Source organism: Blennius ocellaris (genome assembly GCF_963422515.1).
Source record: "Blennius ocellaris genome assembly, chromosome: 12".
NCBI classification, from domain to species: domain Eukaryota; kingdom Metazoa; phylum Chordata; class Actinopteri; order Blenniiformes; family Blenniidae; genus Blennius; species Blennius ocellaris.
In genome coordinates, this window is record NC_137661.1 from 21,781,133 (window position 1) to 21,806,300 (window position 25,168).

Genomic DNA, 25,168 nt, shown 5'->3' on the forward strand with positions numbered 1-25,168 from the left:
CACACACACACACACACACACACACACACACACACACACACACACACACACAAAACCACACAGCCCTTCAGCTGTCTGTAATTACACATCTGAAAATGAATCTGGGCTCCAGAGGGGATTCTGAAGAAAATGCTCAATCAGTGGTTGATGCGTGAAAGAGTGTGCATGTCTGCATACAAGGTTCTGCATCCATCCCGAGTGCAAACATCTTAATAGTTTGTGCATTTGTATCATTGTTGTTGTTTTTTTTCTCAGTCCACAAAGTCAATGTATGATTAAAGAAGTTACTCTGGTTCATGGAGTTTGGAAAGACAGGCTACAAACAAACTGAGTATGTAAACAGTGAGTTGTTTGCTTGCAATTTATTATTCCCCACATATTGAAAGTGGTCCAATAAATTGTTTCATCTGGCCACTTTTAGAAATAAAACTTTTCAACAAAATGTTTAAGATACTTGAATTAAAGCATTAAGGGGTTATCTTCAATCAATAAAGTAATTGTATACTTGAGTGTCTATGAAAACCAAACTATACCAGAGTAAAATATAGTCTGTTAATCCATTTCTAGTAATGATTGAATTGAGCCCCACTGTAGTTGTTTCCTCGTGGTCATGGTGTCTCTTCACTCAGCTACTTCACTGATTTAACCGCTTTACCTATCACAAGGACTGTCATTAGTGGTGCAAATCTATATTGTGTAACTCACCTGAGGACATTTGTTCGGAAGTTTGGAGGTTGCAGTTTTGAACCAATCAAATGTTATTGTCAGCCAAATAAGGTTCCTTTGACTAACTTTCATTCATAGACTTTTACCATTTTCGAAATGGCTGCGCCTTTACTATTTAAACAAGACTGAATAAAACAAAATACTGATCACTGATTGCAGTCAGGTCATCTGTATTATCCCTCCTTTGCGCCATCACTTGTAAGTGATGGATTTATTTCTTCAACATCTTCACTAATCTGCCGTCAAACTATCACTGTATAAATATAAAAAATAAACATTTATAAATCCAAAAAATTTGATAAATTTAACAACTTTTGCTTCTTCATATTGTCGTTCTTCAATCACGTGTATCTTGTAAAATATGCAACACATACCAATCACTAGTTCCTAAATGACATGGTTCCAAATTAAAGATTGTTACCAAAACAAATCACATAAGAACTGAGAAAACACACAATGACATAAATCACATTTATGGCAGACCAATGTATGTTTATACGTACCTCTTGAAATGTTCATCACGCACGACGCAATTTGAAACCCGTATGATAGTCCATTTACCAGACATCAAAGTGCTGATTTCATGGGGTCGAGACATCACAAAGTCAGCATCAATTTAATCCCAGTAGCATCAGCAGGATCCTGCAGTTTGACAATCAGCACTGATTAGAAGAGCTGTATAGAATCATTCAAGTACTATTTAAAATCCATCTGTATGTGCACACTGCGCTATTACTGGTGTATATGTATACCCACGAGATAAAGCAAGACCTTTTCACCATGCAAGTGTCCCTGTAGTATAAATGGAGGTTATAAAACATGAGGCATCCATCGTCATCAACCACGTATTGGACCAAAATGTAGAAACACTCACTTCACTATCCTCCGCTACTCAGAGTGATGCTTGAAAACTTTGTTGCGAAAAAAAGAAAAAGAAGAAAAAAACTGTTTGAGTGCTCTGGCTTTGTATTTATATGAAGGATGTGGAGGGCATTTTAAAATTCATGGCATAAAAGTCTTGTATCATCAGTGTAAGTCATCTAATCTAAGTCGGCTCAGGCATATTTTCTGACTCTGAGGCACGCTGGCTCTGCTGAAAAGCCATTGTGAAACACGATGGCAGGAAATCAGACAAACACAAATGAGAGTTTTGAAGTGAAGTAATCTCCAGTGATCATTCACAGTGGAGTAGCATGGCAAGATAAAAACCGAGAAAACAACAGTGGCATTATTCCTCTTGGCTCCTCCATTGTGAAATCAGAGTCGTTATGATTTAATTCACTTTAAAAGAAAATACATTTGCTATGAGGTGGCCTGTGTTTATTACGGTGACATGAAAAGAATGAAATCAATCTGAGCTGTCACCCTAAAGTCAGTGCAATCGCATTAAAGATTGGTTGAGTACTTGTATAAAAGAACGGTCAATAAATTACATATTAATGAAGTCCAAAATGTTCAGTACTTTTTATTGATCATCTTCTCAAACCCTTTTTCTACCAACGGACTCAACCCCAAGGGGTCTTGACATTGCCATGATTTGAAGCATACTTATTTCATTCCATCTGATGAATCCCTTTTATCTGAAGACACTAACTGTCAAAACAGAGTCTTTCATCACAGCATGGCTTCTCCCCCACAGTTTTCTTTTTTTGTAGCTACGATTTATAGACCTCTTATCCAGACTTCTGAAAGTTCTTTGTCACGTGGCGATTATCGCACCACTGATGATATATTGCACCAAGATACTTAAGGTGGACAAGCAAGGAAGGCGTCTCCCATGTACAGTATGTCACAAGCCTTGCAAACATTTATGTGATGGAAGGAAGGGTGCAATCTGTTTCAATGAGGAGCTGCAAATATAGCACACGATAAGGACTGTTTGACAACGGCACTTTGACCACATGTTGTCAGTCAAAATCAACAATATCATATCGCTGTTGTTGATGGACCAGCCACTTTCATCCAAAGTTAGGACTTCCGAAGCCTGAACGGGATAAAGACGTAGAAAAGATGGACGTTTGTATCTGAACTCACTAAATAGTTGCTAGGCACTTAAAATTTTTGAAAATGATTTACCTATATTTCCCAAAGGTTGAAGCGTGGACTAAAGTTAGTTGTCTTATCTTGTGCAACAGTCCCAAAAGTTTGTTATCAGATCAGATGTTATCAGAATTGCAGTCTATATGCTGTGTATTAGGGGTTTACAGATGGAGTATCATCACTTGTCCACCAGATAAGATTCTTGGTCTTTGCAACAAGAGGGCAATTTTAGAGATTCGACTTTCTGTGTGCAACGGTGGAATAGTGGTTAAAATTGTCACCACAGTGAGAAGATCTACGTCTCCAGCTTGCCTCTGTGAGGAAATCACAAGTTCTTCATGTTTGTTGGCGTTTTATCAGGTTCTCTGGCTTCCTCCAATAATCCCAAAATATGCATATTAGATCATTGTGGCTCCTAAGTGTTTCTGTTAGTCATCTGTGTTAATTCTTTAATGGACTGGGAACTTGTCTATAGTGTACCCTGACTTTTGTCCACTGTTCGGTGGGACAGAAGACACATCGATGGATCTAAACATTAGATCCAGTAGTTAAGACATCAATGATAATAATAATAATAATAATAATAATAATAATTATAATAATAATCCACAATGCATGAGATCAATGGTGTAGTAGGAAGTAATGACGGGCAGTAAAAAAAATGGATGGATTGATGGTTTAAAGTTACACAGGATTTACAGTTGTGAAGCCAAACAACTTCAGCTATAAAACAATACAGGGGCTATAATTTTTGAATGATAATATTTTGCTCACTCATTAACATAAAAGTCACAGTATTCATCAGCAGTAGTAGTCGTCACACGGTGGTGTAGCGGTTAGCATTCATCTCCATTTAGCGATTAAGAGTCCTACGCAAGTTCTTTCCCAGTGGATCATTTTAGCGTGACATATTTTTTTAATTTTAACAATGACTATTCATCTTGGGTTCTTAATGCGTGACATCTCTACTGGTAAATTAATCTGTGACAGTTAAAATGTCTTTTAAAGAGTGCATTGTTTCTATTCACAGGAAGATGGTGCAGGTTGAGATGTGTTTGGGCTTCGTGCCATGAATTCTTTGTTGTTGGTGGTGGATTTTAACAAGGTCGTCTTTTTTCCTTCACAATCCAAAGATTTTTTGGTATTATTTGTTTTTTTTGTTCTGAGTAGTTTATCACTGAAGTTTGGATGGACCAGTGATCTCTCTGCAGTATCTCATGCCTTTTTGGCCTGTAATGGTTGGGCTATCCATTTAAAGAAAGTGTAAAAATGGATTATTAATCCACAAGATTGCAACTCTAGTAGCATTTCGAGCCAAGTTCTGCTGTTTTTATGCTTTACATTTAGCATTGTGACTTTTCAGGCAACGTTATTCTCGGGACAGCAGTGTCCGTCTGTCGGTCACCCTGTCCACCACTGCTGACAAAGCCGAACACATCCGCCCTGTTCAATCTCTCTTTGTCTCTCCATCCCCGCTGTCATCAGTTCCACCTGGTCCCGTGTGGTGAGCTTCATCTGGCCTCGCCGCTGCGTGCCGAGACAATAGGCAGGTCAGGATATTATAGCATGGAGGCAGGAGGTTGTGCTAGTTAATTGTTTTGGAATATGAACGGGAAGGAACTGGTGAGTTGGACTGTCGGACGGCTTCAATTTCATGCTTGAGGCAGCGGCAGTGCCAGCCATAATTTCCCAGGTGGCCTCCTCCCCACCCCCACCCCCCCCACGTTGTACCTGTGTCTGTCTCACTTTCACTTTCTGTCTGCTGGATAGTCAGTGACCCGATCATCAAAAGACACACTCTTGCCACATACACATTTAGGAGATGTACAAAAAGGCTCACGTAGAGTTTTGTAGACTGTGAGGAAGTGTTCTCAGGTCACTTATGTCCTTCAGAAGCTGAGAAGTCTAATTGGTCTTCTGTCGCGTGCTGCGTGTACTTTTAATGGAAAACCTGTGTTGCCCTAAGCTGAATTTCACTTATTGCCCAGGACACACACACACACACACACACACACCTTCTGTGATTCCCTTTGTTTTTATCCATTAACTTGTGTCAAATGAGTCGAGATCCCTGCATGTTTAAAACGTCATAAAAATTTTAAGAAAATGTTTTCATTCTTCATGCAAAGGTGAAGTCATTCACAGAAGTTTACGATAGTTTAGTTTCTTTTATTGAGTCAATACAGTCCATTTGAAGTTAACTCAAATATTACATTGTTTTGTTTAAGATGATAATAAAATGTAGCTTATGAGTTTCTAACATCTTGGATGTCTGTTTTTGTGTTTTAAAAAATATACTTGCCACAAAGTAAACATTATTCCTTAATGTTTAAACCATGCCACTAAACGTTTCCAGCACCAGTGGCTGGTTTTAGCAGAGTGGGTGGGGGCTTATCGTCAGCTGATTTACAAGAGGTTAAAGTTCTCAGGGGAAGGCAGCTGAAATCTATAGTCCTCTTTTCTTTGTTTATTCTGTTGATGTAGTACTGTATTGGCAGTGTTCTGTAGTAAATCAAACATCTTCTCCCACAGTCCAAAAACATGTATTTGGGATAAATTTGTGACTCTCAAGTGCCTGTGTGTGTTACTGAGTGTCTTTATCCGTCTCTCTGTGTTTCCCCTATGGGCTGGTGACATGTTGGGATGAAACATATGTAATTTTTCCTCACTTTTTTAATTTCTTTTTTTTTTTTAAGCTGCATAACTTTTAAAGCATTTAGGATTAAAATCGTTCTCTATCACATTAATGTTTTTGAGTCATTAGATCTGAAATGATAATGCACGTTTGCATTTTGAAGCACCTAACCACAAAAGGAAACACACAAGTAACATATGCAAAATGTAAATATACAGACTATTTAGGAATATTATATTATTATTCCAATATATAAAATATTTAGATTATTGATGTCATGAATGATGTGACAAACTTTAAGATCATGGTATCTCTCAAATTGATCTTGATGCATTTAAATCCCATAGAAAATCTCATAGTTTAGTTCAGTCATGAGTGAACTCATTTCAGCTCCTCCCTCTTATGTCTGTTTGAAATTACATTTATAACTGAATCTCACCTAATCCTAAAAGTCTGAGTTGCAGTCAATAACGGTCTGTTGTTTCTCAGATGTAAATTGTTTCTGCTTCTCAGCCTGTTTACAGCAAACTTGCCTTCTTGTTTACACTGTACGTGGCAATCAAAGTGGGAAAACCACCCACGCAGCAGCTGCCACCACCGTGTGATTTTATATGTCAATTTCTTTCTTCCGTTCAATTAGTGACCCTTGCTCTTGGCTGGTTACAATTGATTGGTGGTCAATATGTTTTTGCTCTCGCAGGGCGACGTGTGGAGCTGGAGCAGTCTGGTGGGAGAGGTTTACCCATTGTTTTTTGTCATGTTTGTAAACAAACACCATGTTTTCCTTTTGTTAATTTCTTATTTCATTTATTTGAGGCTTTTTGTCTTCCTCATTTGATCGACCTATAAACTGTCATCAACTGGGTTGCAAATTTAGCATTTAAAACAGACCCAGAAAACTGCATATATTGTAAAAATAGTACTATTTCTCATTAATGGCAGAGCAGGAATTGTTATAAAAAGTGTGCATTTGAGTGAGACAGCAGTTCATTAAAGGTCTGCAGTTTTTCATGACCATCAAAGTCCAAGCTGCTTTCTCTTCCTAAAGTTACCTCTGCTTTTCTGCAGCCAAATTTGTTCTGTTTAGTTTTTGACATCATTTTAAAGTGACGCACTGACACGTAAATATATGTGCCACATTATCAATTAGCTTTTTATTTACAAGTGTTTTCATCATTTCAAGTGTTCATTTGTTTGGCCAATTTAGTTGACTGAAGGGTTTAAATATAACACTTAGGGAGGGTTTTTTGCAAAATAATAAGGTCAATTGAATTCAGAACAGGTCAGTCACACAAGTGATCATAAAAAAAAAAAGCATTTCAGACAATGATGTGGACAGATAGACAGATGTGGCATATTTTGCAGAAGTGGTTGCAATATTTATGAAACACAGTACTTGTATTACTGCCATGTCGTAAAGTTACAGCTTTAGGCATTGTCGTACCAATCACACATCGAACATAGAAAAATCGGGCTCCGTGCTGAACCTGAGTACATTTTTCTCAAGTTTCAAGTCTCGGATGTTTTCCCCCATTTTGACAATCTTGTGAAATGAGTAGTGAGGCAGGAGCAACATTGTCAGAAAGTAGCAGGTAGATTTAAGATTAAGCTCAATCAGTTAGGACAAAATAAGTAGTGACAACTGAGGAAATTGACTCAAATTAGCAAGAAAAGAACTAGTGTCATTTATTCAAATCTCCTCCATCATTTAACCGCAATCCAGCCATCCTGTCACATTTACCAGGGACCTAACCCTTTCTAATTGTTGTTAATTATATCAGAGAGTGATATACTGAATTGTGCATCATAGGTCCTTAACACATGCAGATTAATTGTAGAGACAAAAACAATTTGTAAACTTCCTGTGTTGAAGTTGTACAAAGTGTTTGGAATATGTATCGTTGAAACTTTAATTTAATCCAGTTGATAAATGCAGTAATAAAGTACAACTAATGCAGTAGTTCTACATGTATACTAGTTGTTGTCTACATGGGGTTGCATTTTAAAAAAAATTCTGAGATTGAAATCAATTATGGGAGAAATTGTTTCAGCAAAATAAGCTGTTATATTTGAGCCCACTGAAAATGATGAAGTCTATCATTTAACTGAGCCCAGTTTATATTATAGCTGGGGTGGGCAATATACTCCCCAGGAGCCATATAACAGAACTAAAACTATGGTGGAGAGCAAATTCATACGTTCAACTTACAGAACTTACAAATTCATACGTTCAACCAGTAATAGAGCTCCTAATAAAGAACACCATGTGACATAGTTACCCTGCCTGTTTAAATTGGTCAAGTTTTTCAAGCACGCTGTTTCTTGTGACACGCATTCAAACTATAATTTTCAAGCACAGTGATTGTTGAACAAACAAAGCACATATTCTCACTATAGACTTGATGAAATTAGTATTTTGACATCAGCATCGTGTGATAAAGTCAACATTTAATCTAACAATTCTTAGCTATGCTCGACACCACAGTAAAGATGAGTAATGGTCCAAACATAAACCTTGTTCTTGAAAAAAGGAAGGGGCCACCTTTAAAATGTATCAATTGTACTACACGTATTTCATTTCTAACGTCATCATTTAATGGCCACTCGGGGCACAACCAAACCACTTCCAGAGTACAATGCCCACTCCTGCACCATCAGAGCTTTGTGATGCAACCCTTCACTGTCGACAATATCCTATAACTTTTTTTTTTTTTTATTTAACTCAGAACAGTTTAAAAGTCAGCTTCACTCTATATTAAATTTGTGCATATTAGTATTTATATTCTTGCCTACATGTCCTCCTACCACATTTAAACAAAGTGCCACAAACAGAATTAGAACAGGGTTAAACTATCAAGATGATCCCTAAAAGCTGCATTTTAAAACAGAAGCCTGATACGCATTATTTTCCCTCATCTTGTTTTTTCATGCCCTTTCTTTCCTGGAGTGTTTCTTTGGTTGAGAAGTGACAATAGCCATTGGCAGCATTTTTAATGCCCAATGTGTCGTCGACTAAACCATTTAGAGGGCTCTGTTGGATGGAAGTGGCAATTTCCTATGAGAACGCCGATGTCGTGCTGTATTTCTTCCCCCCATGGCACAGCCAGGCACACAGTCTAGACTTGTGCTAATGGTTACACATTTAACAAGCCTGTTTGCTCTCCTTTACACAGCCTAACCAACGGGAAAGATACACAGAGGAAGAAAACAGGAGGGAGTTGGCATCGTCTCCACTTTAACTTACGGCAGAATCTACAACAGACCACACGTTACCCTCTCATATCTCAAAATATAAATTATAACAGCTGAGAAACACATGAGGAATCTCGGTTTCTCATTGGTGACACAGCCTATATCAGGCCTAGGTAATCATCCTGATTACAAGATGGTTGGGTTGTGATATACTGGAATTATGGCTCCTGATTTAATTATTTATTTGATTCTAAACTGTAACAGGGATATGGAGAAAAAGGCCACATGTGGCCCTCAGCCACTATTAGCCCATATGTGCCCTACATGTAATACAGCCAATACCATGGTTTCTGCTTCTGCTTTGTGTTTTTTTTTGGGGGGGAGTGATTAAAATGCCAACATTTCCTAACCTTTTTCAAATGGATATTGTCGTGGTTCCTAGGAGGTCTGATGTCCCGGGCCAGGTGTGGCACTAGGCCCTCCCATGAGCATTTATCTCTAATTCTCCAACACTAAAAGTAGATGAGAAGCTGGAGTTTTATTCCCACAACAGGCAAAACACAGTCTCCGGCCGGTCAAGACGGACTTCACAGTCAAACTCGCCTTTTATACATTTTCTTGGTCCAACCCAACATCACGTACATCCGCCCATTTTATTTTTGGAACATCCTTCGTTTACCCGAAAATAATCGTATTCATAAAAGTCCCGCTTGGAGACTCCCTCCCTGCACTCATCCCTTATTCTGAGTGTTCTAATGGTTTCTCTCCTGAGGATACACCAGGGGAATTCCTTTATCTGTTTGTTTCTATTTCTGTCGTCCCCTGTTCCTAATTTGGTCCCTCTCCAGGCCTGTTGTGACACGATTAGAATCGTTCAGAAGAGCATTTCAATTTTTAAAAAACATATGCAAGTTTATTATACTTTTACATGCACACAGGATACAAATTCAATATACTGCTTATAAGTCTGGATGCAGGTTTAATATACTGTTTATAAATCATACATCCTATTATTCCCAGCGTACTTCTACATAAGCACATTTCAGGCTCTTCTCTCCTCTCACCTCATGGTTATCTCTAGACTCCCAAGATGCCTCATGCCTTTTCCCCTGCTGCACCATTGTAGCCAAAGCAACCTCCCTTTGGTTATATTTCATAAGTGAGTATGTCGGCATTTTGGGAGGGAATTACACCAAAAACTGTGGGTAAGCAACTGTGATGCTGCACACATGATTTACAATGGAGGATATTTGCTGAGCAATAAACTGCAAAGAGCGTTGACCCAGCCGTCCAACAAATATTTAAAAGAAAATCCCCAAACAATATTAACAAAGTTGGAGAATGTATGGCAAAACAAAGACTGTGGCTGAGATCATAAAGACAGTACAAACACTGCCTCATGATGCTCACATTTTACTTTCTTTTTCTGTCAGCTGGCTACTCTGCGCTCACAACACTATGCAGTATTATGTTCAATTACCCTATCAAGTGCTATAGGGACAAGAAACATCTATTGTTGCTAAAGCCTTGTCAGTAAAATGAATCATGGAATGTTAAATTCCTAATGAGGTTTATCACTCCAGTCAATGCTGCAACAAAACATTGGCTGATGTACTTGATGCTACTGTATAGGTAAGCAACACTTTCATGTCCTGGAGCCCCTTAAGTGTTATAACCAACCCGACACCTGAGAAATAAATCAAAATGACCTTTTCGTGGGTGTTTACAGTTGCTCTGTCTTTAATTCCTCAATCGAAAGGGACCGTTTTCACTGTCTATGTAGGTTTCTGCATGCCCATGATGGAGAAATTATTGTTCACCATCTTGGGTCGTGTGTATAAAAAGGTGACCAGGAAGCAGATTTTAAAGCACCATAGACAAAATGCACTACAAATCTTTTTCGAAGTGAGTCATGTACATTGGTGGAGTGTCTCTTCACATTGGGGGAATGTTTGTTTTGGGGTTTTTTTGTGATTCCATAGGTTTTCTCTTGCTATAATCCAGACACATACAGTACATCTCAGGTTTATTTGCCCAGAATTTGCTGCGATAGACTCCAGCCCCTCATAACCCAACAAAAGAGCTGGAAGAATAACATCTCTCAATCTGGCGGTTCTCTGCTGTTAGATTTTTCCTCTTTGTTATTTAAAAAAAAAAAAATCACAGTCATGCCATCACTCTCCATTCACCGCTGTCACGGTTTTCCTCTCTCTTTCCCGTTGACTCTGATCTTTCTCGCTCCTACATACTTCCCCTCCTCCTTCCTTGACATCGAGGCTGGATTGATAGAAGACCAGTGTTCCAATGAAAGCCACTAATCAAGACTAACCTTCATTTACATTGTAATCTGATATTAACCGCAAGTGCCCTTTCCCTAAAATTAGATTTCACATGTGAAGGACAGCAGCAGGAGGAGTTGACCATACAGAACATTGCAGGGTGGATTTCGTGAGCTGGTGTTGCCCTTATATTACCACCAAACTCGCTCTTATTTCCATTCACCATTGGGTCATTTACCAGAGAGTTTTGAAGCGAAAGCTACCTGTATTCTCAGTTGAGGTGTCTGTGAGTCACAAGCCTGTCCTCAGGCTTCAGGTTTATTAAAACAATAAATATGTGCAGGGCTTGAAGGCACATGGTTGACAACGCCTTAATGATGGTAACTTCATGTGTCACTGTGTCACGCATTGCAAATGAAAAGCTGCCCAACAACAAAAAAAAAAAGAAATTACTTTAAACGTCTCAACTAATCAGGGACATGGTGACAGTTAACTAGGACACGTTTGGCTGAAAATTACAAGTCATGCATAAATAAACTTGATCTTTAAATCAAGCTATGTCGTCTCTACCAAATCCCGTTTTCCATTGCCATGAAATATCATGCTCCAGTTGTCACTGAGCAACGTGGGGAATATGCAAAGTACACATGGTATTGCGTTCACACATATGCGTCGCTGCTGACAAGCAACCAAACACACCCTCAGTCATGCATACAAAAATGCATGTTGCCATGCTAATGCTTACTGTACATAAGCATGGAAATGCAAACCCATTTTAATCCATGCATACATTAACTGTCTCTACTGTACATTACCACACACACAAACACATATGGTAATATACAAAGTTATTCTGTCTCTGGTATACGTCTGTGAAATACACATGACCATGCACTGAGTGCATGATGCATAAAGCCTCATATTTCTTCCATGAGTGATGCTTTTTCCTTCAAAGCTGATTTACTGCCATAAAGAAAATATTCAGATTGAAAGAAAGAATATTACTATTTTAAAAGTGTGCACAACCATAATAATATATCCTCCGTTAGTATTCACACTGACAATCTGTGCAGCCTGACTGATCGAGTGGCATAAGGATATGAGATGAAGACAAGAGTGCATCATGTGAATTGATTATACTTTCATTTGTCTTCACATTTAATAGTATCTAGTTTTTAAATGCAAATAATGAAACAAAAAAAAAAGATTCCCTGAGGTGAAGCTACCATCTTCAAATGTTTTTACAAATCAAAGAAACTCATGATAAAAATGCTTGAAATTCTCTCTTTCGTTTTCACACTTGTTGCTTAAGAGAATTTATAATATCACTAATTCCTATCACTTTCACACATAGGCATGCGCAAGGCACACACACACACGCACGCATATATTCTAACACGCCTTGATCATCAGTGGTTGGAACAAAGTTAATAAGCGTCACATTGATGATATGACCCACAACTGATCAAACCATTAGATGTGAAAAGCCATAACAAGCCGAGTAACAGACTGATCTATTTTTCCTTGGTCTAAGGTTTGCCAGTCTTTTTTTTCTCCATCTACTTTTCTCTATTCTTCATAGTTTTAAGAAAAGCTTTTTTTTTTCTTGTCTCCAACTTGCAGTGCAGCTCCTGCAAGAGATTACCTCACACCTGCTACAAGCATCTCTAATTTGAATGAAATTGCAGAGTCTAAAATTAGATTAGTATATTCACCGTGGATTGCTTCTCTAAATCTCTGCTAAAATAAGATGTAACCCAGCCAACATCCCTGAACGTAATACAACATAACCCGTGGACATATGTCGTATGCAATTTTATGTTTGGTGTTGTCTATTGACATGAATGTTGAGTTTATATAAAACTGTTAGAAATTGGATTGCAAGGTTTGAGCTTTTTTTTATTATCATTTTGGCCTTCATTTCACACAAGAGACCCTATCATCCATCCATCCTTCTCTTTGAACATGCATGGATCAGATAACGCGTCAGCCTTTCTCGCTTAGGGCAAATGACACAATGTCAATGCATTGCAGGATTGTACACACAAATATGTGCAATTTAAATTACATTCTTAAAACACAAAGCATGTTTTGTGATCGTGTGAAAGAACTGGAGGGCCCATAGAAAACATACACAGCCACAGGGAGAACATGCAAATCTCACACAGAGAGATTGCAAATGGAAGCTGGTTTAAATAATACTAATCACTATAATAACACGCTGTCAACAGGAATCTCTAACCTATTTCATCTCTTTCTTGTTCTTGTATGACCCTCCGGTTGCCTTTCACCCAACTTGTCCTCATATTGACACAATTCATTCTGTGGCCAACATCTGACCCCACTTCTCCACCCCACTTCCCTTCGTATTTCTAATTCATCTGTCTTCGCCGATAGACCTCGCTTTATTCATAGCTTATGATCGCGGGTGAATCAAGGTGACAAAGGCTTCATATGAAGACAGATTTGCCAGTGTTAATGGTGTGGTATATATTTAATTATCTGAAAATTAAATGGAGGATATTTTATTTAAACAGTGTAAGCCACCACAAAAGTCCAGTACATATTGTGCATTGATTCAAGAGTTGCCTTGGCCCTGGTTTTACAGCACGGAGTAGCCAAGTAGTAAAAGTTTACTGTTCTCCTGCAGGCACTTGCCAATTTACGGTGCAACCTCATGGCTGGAACTTGAGTTTAATTATCCTATTTCACAGATGATCAGCTGTTATGGACCCACTGTTAGTCAGCTTTAATTGATGATGTGTCAAATACATGCAAGAAAAAATTTTATTTTTGCTCCCTTGTATTGCAGTTTTCAAAATAATATGACTTGTGACTATTTATTTTGCTTATCTCGGTTGTACCCTATAAGGTTTGTGGAAGATCTGACTGTTAGTTTGCAGTGGAAAAAATTGGACATTGTACTCAATAAAAAAAGAAACGTTAATGTATCTTGAAATGTGAGCATAGATGTCAATGTCTGTTGTCTTTGTGTTAATTGATATGCACAGTGTAGCTCAGTATTTGGAATGTATTGTGTAATATATTCGTAATGTCCCATCAATGTAATGAGACGTGTTTCTCAGGTGTTTGCATAAAAATATGTTAAAGCAGGGTGCCTCATCAATCAGTGTCGTGCTGTCAGGAGTGCAGCAGAATTCAGTGTACCTTTAAGCATTTTAAATTCATGCAACTATAATCCTTATGCTGGTAGTTGGTAAATCATCCGTTGGCCTCCATTCCTCCCCATTAATCATTTGCCATATTATCACATACCCTCCCATGTGCTTTTGTTTTGACTTTGTGTCTCACAGTGACAGAAAGTGACTTCAGGATGACTTATCCCCCGGTCTCTCACACACACACACACACACACACACACACACACACACACACACACACACACACACACACACACACACACACACACACACACACACACACACACACACACACACACACACACACACACGCACATCTCATAATAAATAAATGATCTTAGCATTAGCCTGTAGGGCCTCAAGGCTTCTGAATCAATCATTGGGGAGGCTAGCTTTGATGCTAAGCAGGCAGCTGGATAGTGGACGTGGTGCTGCGCTACAATGCTCCAATCCCTCCCTCCTTGTGAAGGGAAATTAAGAAGGTAGTTAATCAAATGTTCATTAGCATACAGCGCCTTGCTCAGTCCACCCCTATACCCTGCTCATAATAGACACTTAGGCAGGCCATGTGAGAGGAATGACAAGTCTGTACCACTTCTGGTGGGGGACTTGTTTGAACCGAAAGACGCATCACACCAACCCTCCAAATGAGTTTTCTGACCCCAGGACTGGCAAAGCATATTTAAAAACCTACTCGCAGTTTTCAAAATAGCAAGAACAAGACTGTTTATTTAGTTTTTAATATTCCAAGGACATTTTTCTTTCTTGTCTATACAGGATCATTGTTCATCAATCTCTTAATCTTGTTCAAATATATTTTTTTCAAAATTACTATTAAAGTACAGTAATCCTTTTCAATCCATTGATCTCCCTGTCAAACAGTGTCAAATGTCAGATGACTCACCCTGCAACAGCGTGTATTTCCTAACTCTGCATGCAACAGAAATGCATATGGAGACTTATGTTGTGTCTTGTGTGTAACATGCATTTCGTTTTTACAATTGGGGATCACACCTCCTGTACTTCAAATATTTTTATTGGAAATAAACGGCTATATAAAATCAAATATTACTCAGACATCATTTCACACTCCCGTACTGATATGTGGCGTCTGTAAAGACAGCAGCAGTCTAATAAGTTTGTGTGAATTGGGTTCATAGTTAAAAGACTTTTTTAGGAAAAAAACTCAAGGATTAACCTAATATTTATGCAATGCCCTCATGCACTGTATCAACTAAGTCAGAAGTGTTAGCTGCATTAACCTGAATGGTTTCCTCCGCTGGTAATTTCATCTTTTGCACCATAAAGCATTCAGGTGATGGAGCATTCCCTGTTTTTAATGGCATAATGGCTATCTCCCTGCCACTTTCCAATGGCAGGGTCTTACAGAGAAAATGTTCTCACAAGATAATTGCAGCTAACGAAACCTTTGCCGTAGAGTAAATGTATGCGCAGGCTACAGCGTGGCTAAAAGGGGCTGAATCTGCAGATGTTCACATTCCTCTATATATCACAGAAATAGAAATTGAAGCATCCGGTCTGACCGGGTCACATGTTCAATTGCACATGTTCATTTGTTTTATGTTAAATGCATCCTGGATACATTAATTGACCCCACAGGCCTGGTTTGACCTCGTTCCACGCTTGATTCAATAATGCATACACCCACCTGGAGACGGCTGTACTGAACCACCAACCTTTCCCACCGTTCACCACGAAGCAGCTTCGCTGGAGTGTGGCTGTTATCAGCTCCTCAGCTGCTGTTTGCTGTAAGCCTTGGCAATAAGAAGGCTCGCTGGCTGGTAGGAGCCCAGCGTTTGTCTCCGTGCCCCAGGAGATTCATTGCTTTTGAAATATTCATTCAGTACATCTTCCTATGAATGAAGTCAGTTAAATGGTTGTGAGTGGCATCCGAGGAGAGGCTTTACAGGTCGATTCGTTTATGTGCGGTCCATTTGTGTTTACAATAAAAAGAACTCTGCGCATAAACTATAATCGATTTATGATTTGTCGGAGATGTGTCTGCTGGTTCCTTCTCCACATACTTGTAAGCAAGTTTTCAGTTGTACGTCAGATGTTGCTTTGGATTAAATATATGATCATAACAGACTTCTGTCCAGGTTGAATTGTTGTACTATGCCTTTTTAACAGCTACAATCAAAAATCAGAACATGTGTACAACATTATCTCAGTTGTATTTGATTTTAATATTTGCCTCGAGTGTGATTCATTCTCCATTCAGACAGTAATGTAAAGCCATGCCATTCAGGCAAATATCAAGGTAACTCTGACTCCTACAAGCCTCAATGACTCGGTTGCTTTCACACCAAAGCTTTGTCTGTTTCTTCTTTTGACACTTTTTTATATTAAACTTTGTAGTTGATCAATCCAACAGATGAATGAAATGGGTGCTGTTATAGCAGTGGGTCATATCCTGTTTTTGCAAACCAAAGCCTAATTTTGGAGCATGAATCATATTAAAGGCAAATGTTCAAATTGAATATGACAAAGATAATGTAGTATAATGCTGTATGTTAATATTAAAGTTTGCAGTTGATCAATCCATCAGATGAATGCAATGTATGCTATTATAGCAGTGGTTTCTCATCTTTTTCAATCCCTCATGTTTCCTGTGAGATTGTTTGGTGACCTCTTATCTGATCTCAATTTGCTAAAACATCCAAACACTGGTGGACTTGCCCGCTGAAATAAACTTACAAAAGCAGAAGCCAGCAAAATAAAGGTTTCATCTACTAAATAATAGAAAATGTAAGTTCCACTTGAAGATATGACTATCTCCTATGATACACCCATAAGCAACATGCTGTTCTTCTATGCCGTGATCTGATTTAGTTGTAGAACTAAAGTTTCAAGCATCTGATGTGCGTTTGATATGAAAACACATTCAAGTAGACTATAATGACTAAAGGTAAGCAGAGCAGTCATGAGCAGTGGGAAGCACTCGAATTAAAAAGGCAGCACTCCATCAATGTCAGAAAATATTATGGGTCTAGCATATTGCAGGGTGTAGATGTCCAGGTCCAGATCATCTGTTGGCCAATGGCCAGTAAATTCTGACTCCAGTGTCATAATATTTTCAGTCCGTAAGAGCTGGTAGGTCATAGGTAAGGAACTGAGATCCAGAATGAACCTTAAACACACAACAGAAGAAAACCCAGAGCAAGAGAGCAATGTAAAAACAATACATCATGGTTTTACAAATTTCAAGTTCAACTTGCAAAGTTGTATTCTGGAAAATGAGGTGATTCTTACCCTATTGTATTCATATGTCATTTGTCAGCAGGTTGTGCAGCTGAAAATGATTGCTGATATTCCATACAGTTTTTGGTATGAACATAAATTCATCAAACAACACTTGGTCAAGTATCAAGTAAAAACTTGCAAAAGAAAAATAGAAGTTACTCTGATGTTGTTGTTTGTTAACAACAAAACTCTGCATAACCTGGACTGGCAAAGTCAAACAACAAGCAGTATTTCTGTTCTTTTGCTTGTGATAGGATGACAATCTGTGATTTTACCACCGTTATGTAGCTTGCGCCGCTTCACATGGGTTTGGGAAACTCGGCATGCAAGTTTCATTGTCTTAAGTTATCTTTTCTTTTTTTCCCTTTTTTTCACGTTGCAGACATGGTGACTGCTGTTGATCATGCTAATTACTCCATGTTCTACCACTTCTGTTATTCCACACAAAGTGCACTGCAGGCAGGGAAAAACAGATTCCTTCGGTCTTTTCTTTTTTTCCCCCTGAGAATGATTGAGGCAGCAAACAGAAAGTCGTTTATGGGCTGCATTGGCGCGGGTTGAACTGCTATTGTGCTTTATCAAATGCTAATAGAGAGCAGCTGAGCAGACTTTTTAATAGTAACAAATGATTGCTTAAGAATACAATAGAGAGAATTTCGAATTGTGCTTTTTATATAGCGAGCATTATTACCCTTGGGAGGGAAATTTTCTAATATATTTCGTCATAATCAGTGTCAGTGGAGTTCTTGGTTGATCTCACTCATCTTTATTCAGCCTATTTGATTGGCAGTTGAACCATGAGTCCCCTTTTCAGATTCCCAGGGCCTGAAATGGTCAGTCAGTCAAATTACATCCTTTTAACCCAGCTGTCAGTCAGACACATTGGACTGGACCCCTGAGGGGGTTGTTTTCTGTGTGAGGGTTCTTATGAGACCGAGAAAAAATCTCCAGCTGGAGCCCTCGGACTGCGCTGGCCAACACAAAGACGCGTGCAGAGAATTGGTAGATAATGTGAGGGATGAGACCGCTGTTATCTATATGAAACGATATCTCCAAGACACACATTTAGATGCATTGAACGGTACTCCAGATGTGGGACAATTAACACGCCTACACTCGGCCCCCATTGGTTTTCATATTCACACCATCACATTGACCAGAAGGGCTGTATTTGTGCATCAAACACACACACACACACACACACACACACACACACACACACACACACACACACGTATTGTACAACACAGTACATTCTATCCTGTTGGCAGTAATAACCAGACTGTGCAGATATGATGCGAGCCCATTTCTTCTCCTGAAGGGGATTTGCTGAAGGCTTTTATTCTTTAAAGGCCTGGGAAAACCTCATTTTGAGGAGACACACTGTAAAGATGCTCACACTCGCGCCTAATATTCGTCAGGAGGAAGGTAGTGGCAGGGGACCGTGATGTGGTCATCCAACAGATCAGCACCAGTAAAAGACGGGAGGAATCCAAACTCTGAAACCCAAATCCAGCTCCATAGGAAGCTGAACTAAAAGTACCCCGTTTTGTTGAGTTGTGCAAACTTGCAATGATGTTTATACACATAAACCACTGTTGGAGGAAAAAGCTGGCAGTCACTTGCAGCAGTGACAGTGGTTGATTGGCAGCAATGCGTACAGTGCTGTTAAAAATGAGAATCAATTCGAGATTAATGAATGAATGAAAGACAGACTGAGATTGGAATGGGTGAATCCCACAGAAACTATTGATTTGGCGCAGCAGTACACACACACACACACACACACACACACACAAACTCATACTCCCACATTTTCACACGACACACAAACTATATATTGCCAGGAAGCAAGACCCACTGGTGGTCGGATATGTATAATTGATGGAGTTGAGTTTGACACAGGGTTGTAATGTAATCTGGGGCTTGAGTCTCACTGGTGTGAGTGTGTGTACAGTGTGGTGTGTGTCAGTGTGTGTGCGTGAGGGGCAGGAGGGAAATGAGGCAGGGTGAGAGTGTGTAGTGCTTGCAGGAAGAAGGGACAGGTCCTTTGTGTGTGGGGACTCAGTGTAAATTTGATGTATTAGATCCCTGTATTTTTTCCTCCCTGTACCAACCCCCTGGGTTACATATGAAGGAACAATGGCCTTCGTTGCTGAAATGGACTTTCACCAAGTGGGACCACATTTTCTCGCGCAACCATAGTTGACAGTCTGTAACATGTACTTTCCCACTTCATTCGTTTTCACTGGTTTTCAATTGTATTTTTTTTTTTGTTCCCCTAAATCAATATAGTACATGTACAGTAGCTAGAAATTACTACCAGAGGCAGAAATCACAAGGTAAACTGTGAGTTATAGTTCTCACATCCTACCCACCATGACTACTGTCAATGTGTCATTTGCTATCACACCATTAAGGGGTGAAAACTGAAAGCACCAAGCATGTCAATTGTATTTTTAAAAGAATGTAGTCTCCAGTTGTAGTTTTGCCATTAGATCAGGAGAAGTGCAGCTTATTCCTAAGATTCATGAAAACCAAGAAACACATCAATTCCTGTTATTGCTGTCTAGTTGTTTAAAACAAAAAAATTAATCAATCAAACAATCATCCCCATTTGCTGAATTTCATACCACTTTTACAAAAGATAGATTTGTAAAATTGTATTTTTTGAAGTGAAAATGTAGATTTTATACTAATATATCAGCTTTTTTCAATAGTAGCTGTAATATTTCTGTTCAATATCACTAATGTTACCACATATATATAGAAAGCTTGATTTTTTTTTATCCATCAATAAATCAATATGTACTATTAAGACATGTTTCATATGTACAATTTGAAATAGTTTGGTGAGCAACAATGTTAAAGACAATCACATTATATGAGCACAAGTTAAGAGAATCGTAAATATTCTGACCTTCATAATAACTTGCATATGTTGAAGATATATGGACATATGTTACTGGTTATTAAACAGAAAGACAAACTATTTGCACTTCAGCCCTGGTTTGTTTGTGTGTGTGTGTGTGTGTGTGTGTGTGTGTGTGTGTGTGTGTGTGTGTGTGTGTGTGTGTGTGTGTGTGTGTGTGTGTGTGTGTGTGTGTGTGTGTGTGTGTGTGTGTGTGTGTGTGTGTGTGTGTGTGTGTGTGTGTGCCTGTTTCTGGCTTTGTTTCTAGCATGCTTCTTTGTTCCTCCGTGTGTGTCTCGTTTAATTGCAGGCCTTTGAGGGGGAATCGATTTGAGCAACAAGATAACTAAGTTATCAAACTGTTTCATTGACTGGCTGTCCCTTCTCTCTCTATCTTTTCCTTCCTCCTTATTTCTCATCCCATTTCTCCGCTCCCTGTCCTTTTCTTCCATCCATTTCCCTTCCCCACTTCCCTCTTCCCTCCCTCGGTGCTCCCTCTGCCTTGGCTTTCTTTCTTTCTTTCACAACAGGCCGACAGACGTGTCCACCAGAAAAGTTTGATTGCGGAGGATCTGCCAGCAAATGTGTTTCTTTGTCGTGGCGATGTGACGGGGAGAGAGACTGTGAGAACGGAGCAGACGAGGAGCAGTGCGCCGCAGGTAAGCTCAGGGTGGAAATGTTCCAAAACCTAATGGGGTAGAGCACAATGTCTGCTTGTTCTTTTCGAAAATAACTTCAAACTCCGAATCCTGCAAGTTGGGTTTGTGGGCTTATGTCAGCTCCAGTAGCTGCACGTTGGACCTCCACAATGGACAAGTGGGACTCTGTCATCAGGTTATCCATATTTTTCAGCTGGCCTGCCGAAACAGTTCTCTTGTGGAACGCTCCAGAACTCCAGGTGGCTGTTTGTTTTTGTGTTTATGATTCTGGAGTAGATTTTTGGGGTCTTTGTTTTGTAAAGACCCAAAAATCTAACATTTGCTGAGCTTCAGCTGACAGACAGTGACCCTGATATATTTCTGGATAATATACTGACCAACTTAGGAACTAATTTTCCCCTCACTGTTGCCAGACTGTCCAAACATAAAGGTAGCAAAGCAGCCCCAAACCATGATGGTCCTTCCACTGTACTTCACAGTTTGTATAATGGTTTTACCTTGGTATTCGATGCCAAATTGACACCATTCTTAGTGCTATGTGTTCTTCTCAAACAATTTTTGGCAAGTTTCGGACATGCAGGCCTGCAAGTGTTTTATAGGGGAGGGATTTTTTTGGGAGAAGCTGTGGCTTTCTCTGTGATGTCTCGCCTTGCACACGATGTCTGTTAAATGTTTTGCATATGTGCATATGGTACACTGAGGAACAAAGTGGGTTTTGTTTTTTTTGGGGGGGGGGCATAAGGAGTATCCTGCAGTCAGCAGGAGCAACAACAGTAAATCAAATTTTAGACGGTCTATGGTGAAAATTGGACGTTTCCTATGGTTCTTCTCGCTGTATGCATTCTTTATGCAATATCCATGCTGTCTCATCAGCATCTTGATATGCCACACCTGTGAGGTGGGATGGATTATCTTGGCAAAGGAGATTTAGACAAGTCTGTCAATAGTATTTGAGAGAAATAGGCCTTTTGCATACATAGAAAAAGTCTTAGTTCTTTGGTTCAGCTCATGAAAAATGGAGGCAAAAACAAAAGGGTTGTGTTTATACTTTTGTTCAGTATGTGTGAGCAGTACCTTTGAAGATAGCTTTAAACAGGATCATGTACCATTAGGGTTTGGGGTTCAGTGTCTTGCCCAAGGACACTTCGGCATGTGGGCAGGCAGAGATGGGAATCGAGCCTGCAACCTTCCGATTGGGAGACGATCGCTCTACTAACAGAGCCTTGCCGCCCCTTTAGCCGAAATCAGGTGTGTGAGGGAGATAAAAGTTCTCTATTCTCTTTATTAAACATCACTTTGCAGTTTTACAGAGGCTTTCGGGAGCAAATGGAAGGTTTGGAAATGCTGTGAAAGTCTGAAAATAGGAGGTTTTGTCCAGCTATGCCAATCTAAATTGTCATTTATCAAGAGCTACCTTTGTGCATAAAGTTGGTATTCTGCTCAATGCACTTTTATAAACATGAAAGACCCTTTTTTTAAAAAGCAAAATGCCCAAGTTCTTTTGCCAGCTTCTCTAGCTTTAAAAAAAAAAAAAAAAAAAAAAAATTACATTGTTTCCCTTTACGAAGAAGAGAAGTCGAGTCTTAGTATTGACATCCCCAAATAAATTTTATCTGTGTGTTGGCTCCCACAGACAAAAAATTGATAGATTTTCTTCCTATAATCATATTTTGGATCTGTGTTGTTCCTCTCGTGGCAATGAAGAAACAAGCAGGTCACTGCGTGGGCTTAATTTATCAAAGGAAAAGTAGATGTCAGACTGGTTTATGTTTCAAGCTGGGTCCTCTGCACCTATCTGTCTGGGGAATAAATCTAACTCTGAGCCTGCATCTTAATATTTTAAGCTTTTATAATGAATGCTCACATTTAAATGCTTAATTTTGTCTTTGTCTATATTGGCTATTTTTCGTGTCTTCACTCATTTCATCTTGTTATCGTCTCTTCTGTTGATTCATCATCAACACCTCACATTTTTGGTACATTTAGTACAGATTCATGTGGACTTCACAGTTTCCCAGCCTGCCTTCTCACAGCTGGTATCAAAGCTTACAAAAGCGATATTGATTTTCATTATCAAAAACATCTGGCCTACAGCGTTATTGATTATAAACCTGAAACAAACACATGCACACGCTGCATTTTTCAAGGAATATAGATTGGATTTCAAATTTGCCCTTTTGTATAATCCGTGTTTTGTATTGTGGGTTTCTCCAGGAGTGTCTGTGTGCGAGTGTCTTTGTCAGAGTGACTTTCAGACAGTCTGTCAGGCTGATTTTCTGTTAATAGAGTGACGGTGAACACTCTGTGGCCAGATGCCGGCATGTGTACTGGAGGTCAGTGTTGGGGTGAGGAGTGAACATAGTGAGGAAGAGTCCTCGTAAAGATAGAAATATAAGGTTGTGTGTGTTGCGAATGTTGTAGTGTTTCCATAATGCTGCCAACATCCCTGAGGCGCTTTGACATTCAGAATCCTCATGCTGAAAGTGAAGCACAGGTGTGTGTGTGTGCATCCATGCATAATTAATAATGCACGCACAAACGTATATTGTGAGATTACCACCACCGTTAAATCCCCTCATTGTTTTTTAATGAACTTCATCGATTGTAGAGGCAACGATAAGACATTTTAATGTATTTTTAGTTGTTAAATCACCTCACTTTGAAAACACTTGGGATGGTGCAATGATCTAACAACAAAAACCTAAACAGTAAACCTCTCCGCGGATCTTCTCACACTATTAAGGCTGTCCACCAAACATAAAACTCGCTCACCACAGCCATCACAAGAGCACACTCAGAGCAAACATGCGCCTCCTTCAGCACTGCTGAGGGTCGGCACTTGGCAATTATCCTTTATTTCCAGTGAGGGATCATGTGGTTTGGAAGCATCATGGACTGGAGTGATACATCTTTCTTTCCTACTTAACTTCCTGTCTTACATATAGTTAAACTCCCCTGTTTTTTTGCTCATATTGAACATATTCCCACAAAATAGTGACAAAAGCTTGGTTCAATTCCAGGCCAGAGTCTATCTGCCTTCAGTTTGCATGTTCTCCTTTTACAGATGCTTGTCAATGTTTGTTTGTTTTTGTTTTTCACAAACCCTCAATCCAAGCACTCGTTTGTTGAATTAATTGATCTGAATTTGAATGTTTGCGGTCCTCAATCTCTCTGTATCCGCCCATGGTAAGCCCTGACTGTGGTTTAATGTGAGATGGGATAAGCTCTGTCTCCATGTGAGCCTAAATCTTAAATATGTTCAACTTTCATCCTCACATTTGTTTCTCTCCCGTTGGTAGTTTATTCCTTGCGTGAGGCAAATATTTCAATTCTTAAAGGACACCGGTTGTATCCATTACCACTTGGCTTCACAGTGAGAAGATCCTTGTTTGAATCCAGGCGAGCACCTCTCTGACTTCGATTAAGTCCATAGTCAAGATAAATGGACAATAACACATATAAATGAAGACAGGATTTATAACTGGAAAAAATGACATGAGTCAGGTGCGAGAACACATGGAAAGTTGGAAAACCTTTAATGTGTCTGTCCGTTACCCTGTTGCCATTCAGTAAATCTAAACTTTGGGACAGTATAATATACGTATATGATAACCAGCTCAGAAATTATTACATTTCACAACGAGAGTCTTCACAATATTTAGCTGCTTGATTGATTCAAACACATGTAATCTACATTTTTCTGAAGCCTTGCTACATAAAAACTTTTTTTCCCTACATGTTGTGCTTTTTATTCTCTTTTTTTTCTTAATTATCCTTCAAACAGTTCCTTTATCCCCCATCTTCAGTGTGAAAACCTCAGGCTTCCAACACAGACAAATTGATCATGTTTGGGAGCAACCTAATGAAGCCAACAGCCACAGCTGATATAGTCCTACAACCTTGAGCGGCATTGCATTGTTCTCCTACCGTGAACTCGGCCGTCCTTTTTTTTAATTCTCTTTTCACGTCCGTGTATTGGCTCAAAGGGCAATTACAGACCATATATTCTTTCTTTTGTCTTTTATCTGTCTGACCAGCGTGAGCTTCCGTCCCTCATCGCAGTGAAAGATAAAGGGGTTGATATAAGCTGTGAAATATTTCATAGTTTCATAGGGGGGTCTCGATGATCATTGATTTCCTGCCTGCTGCAGTTTGAGTGTGGATGGCATGTGATGGGAGTCCCTCTGTGAAGATAACCTGCAGAGTTCAGCTTTTGATCTATCATTTAGTGATGGGGGTGATGATTAATATTTAGAAGTTCATCTGACAGGAGGAGACAGACACACCTGCATTACTGAAAT

General features: G+C 39.2%; 1 protein-coding gene across 1 annotated transcript in view; it reads left to right on the plus strand.

Annotated features, from left to right (window-relative positions):
- The window catches only part of lrp8 (low density lipoprotein receptor-related protein 8, apolipoprotein e receptor), a gene marked incomplete at both ends in the record, with an annotated part of 178,160 nt that overhangs the window by 87,123 nt on the left and 65,869 nt on the right, over positions 1–25,168 (plus strand). Inside the window, one exon of the mRNA XM_080506196.1 lies at positions 20,739–20,867. Coding sequence (XP_080362322.1) covers positions 20,739–20,867 — 129 coding nt within the window. The remainder of the gene's footprint in view (positions 1–20,738; positions 20,868–25,168) is intronic.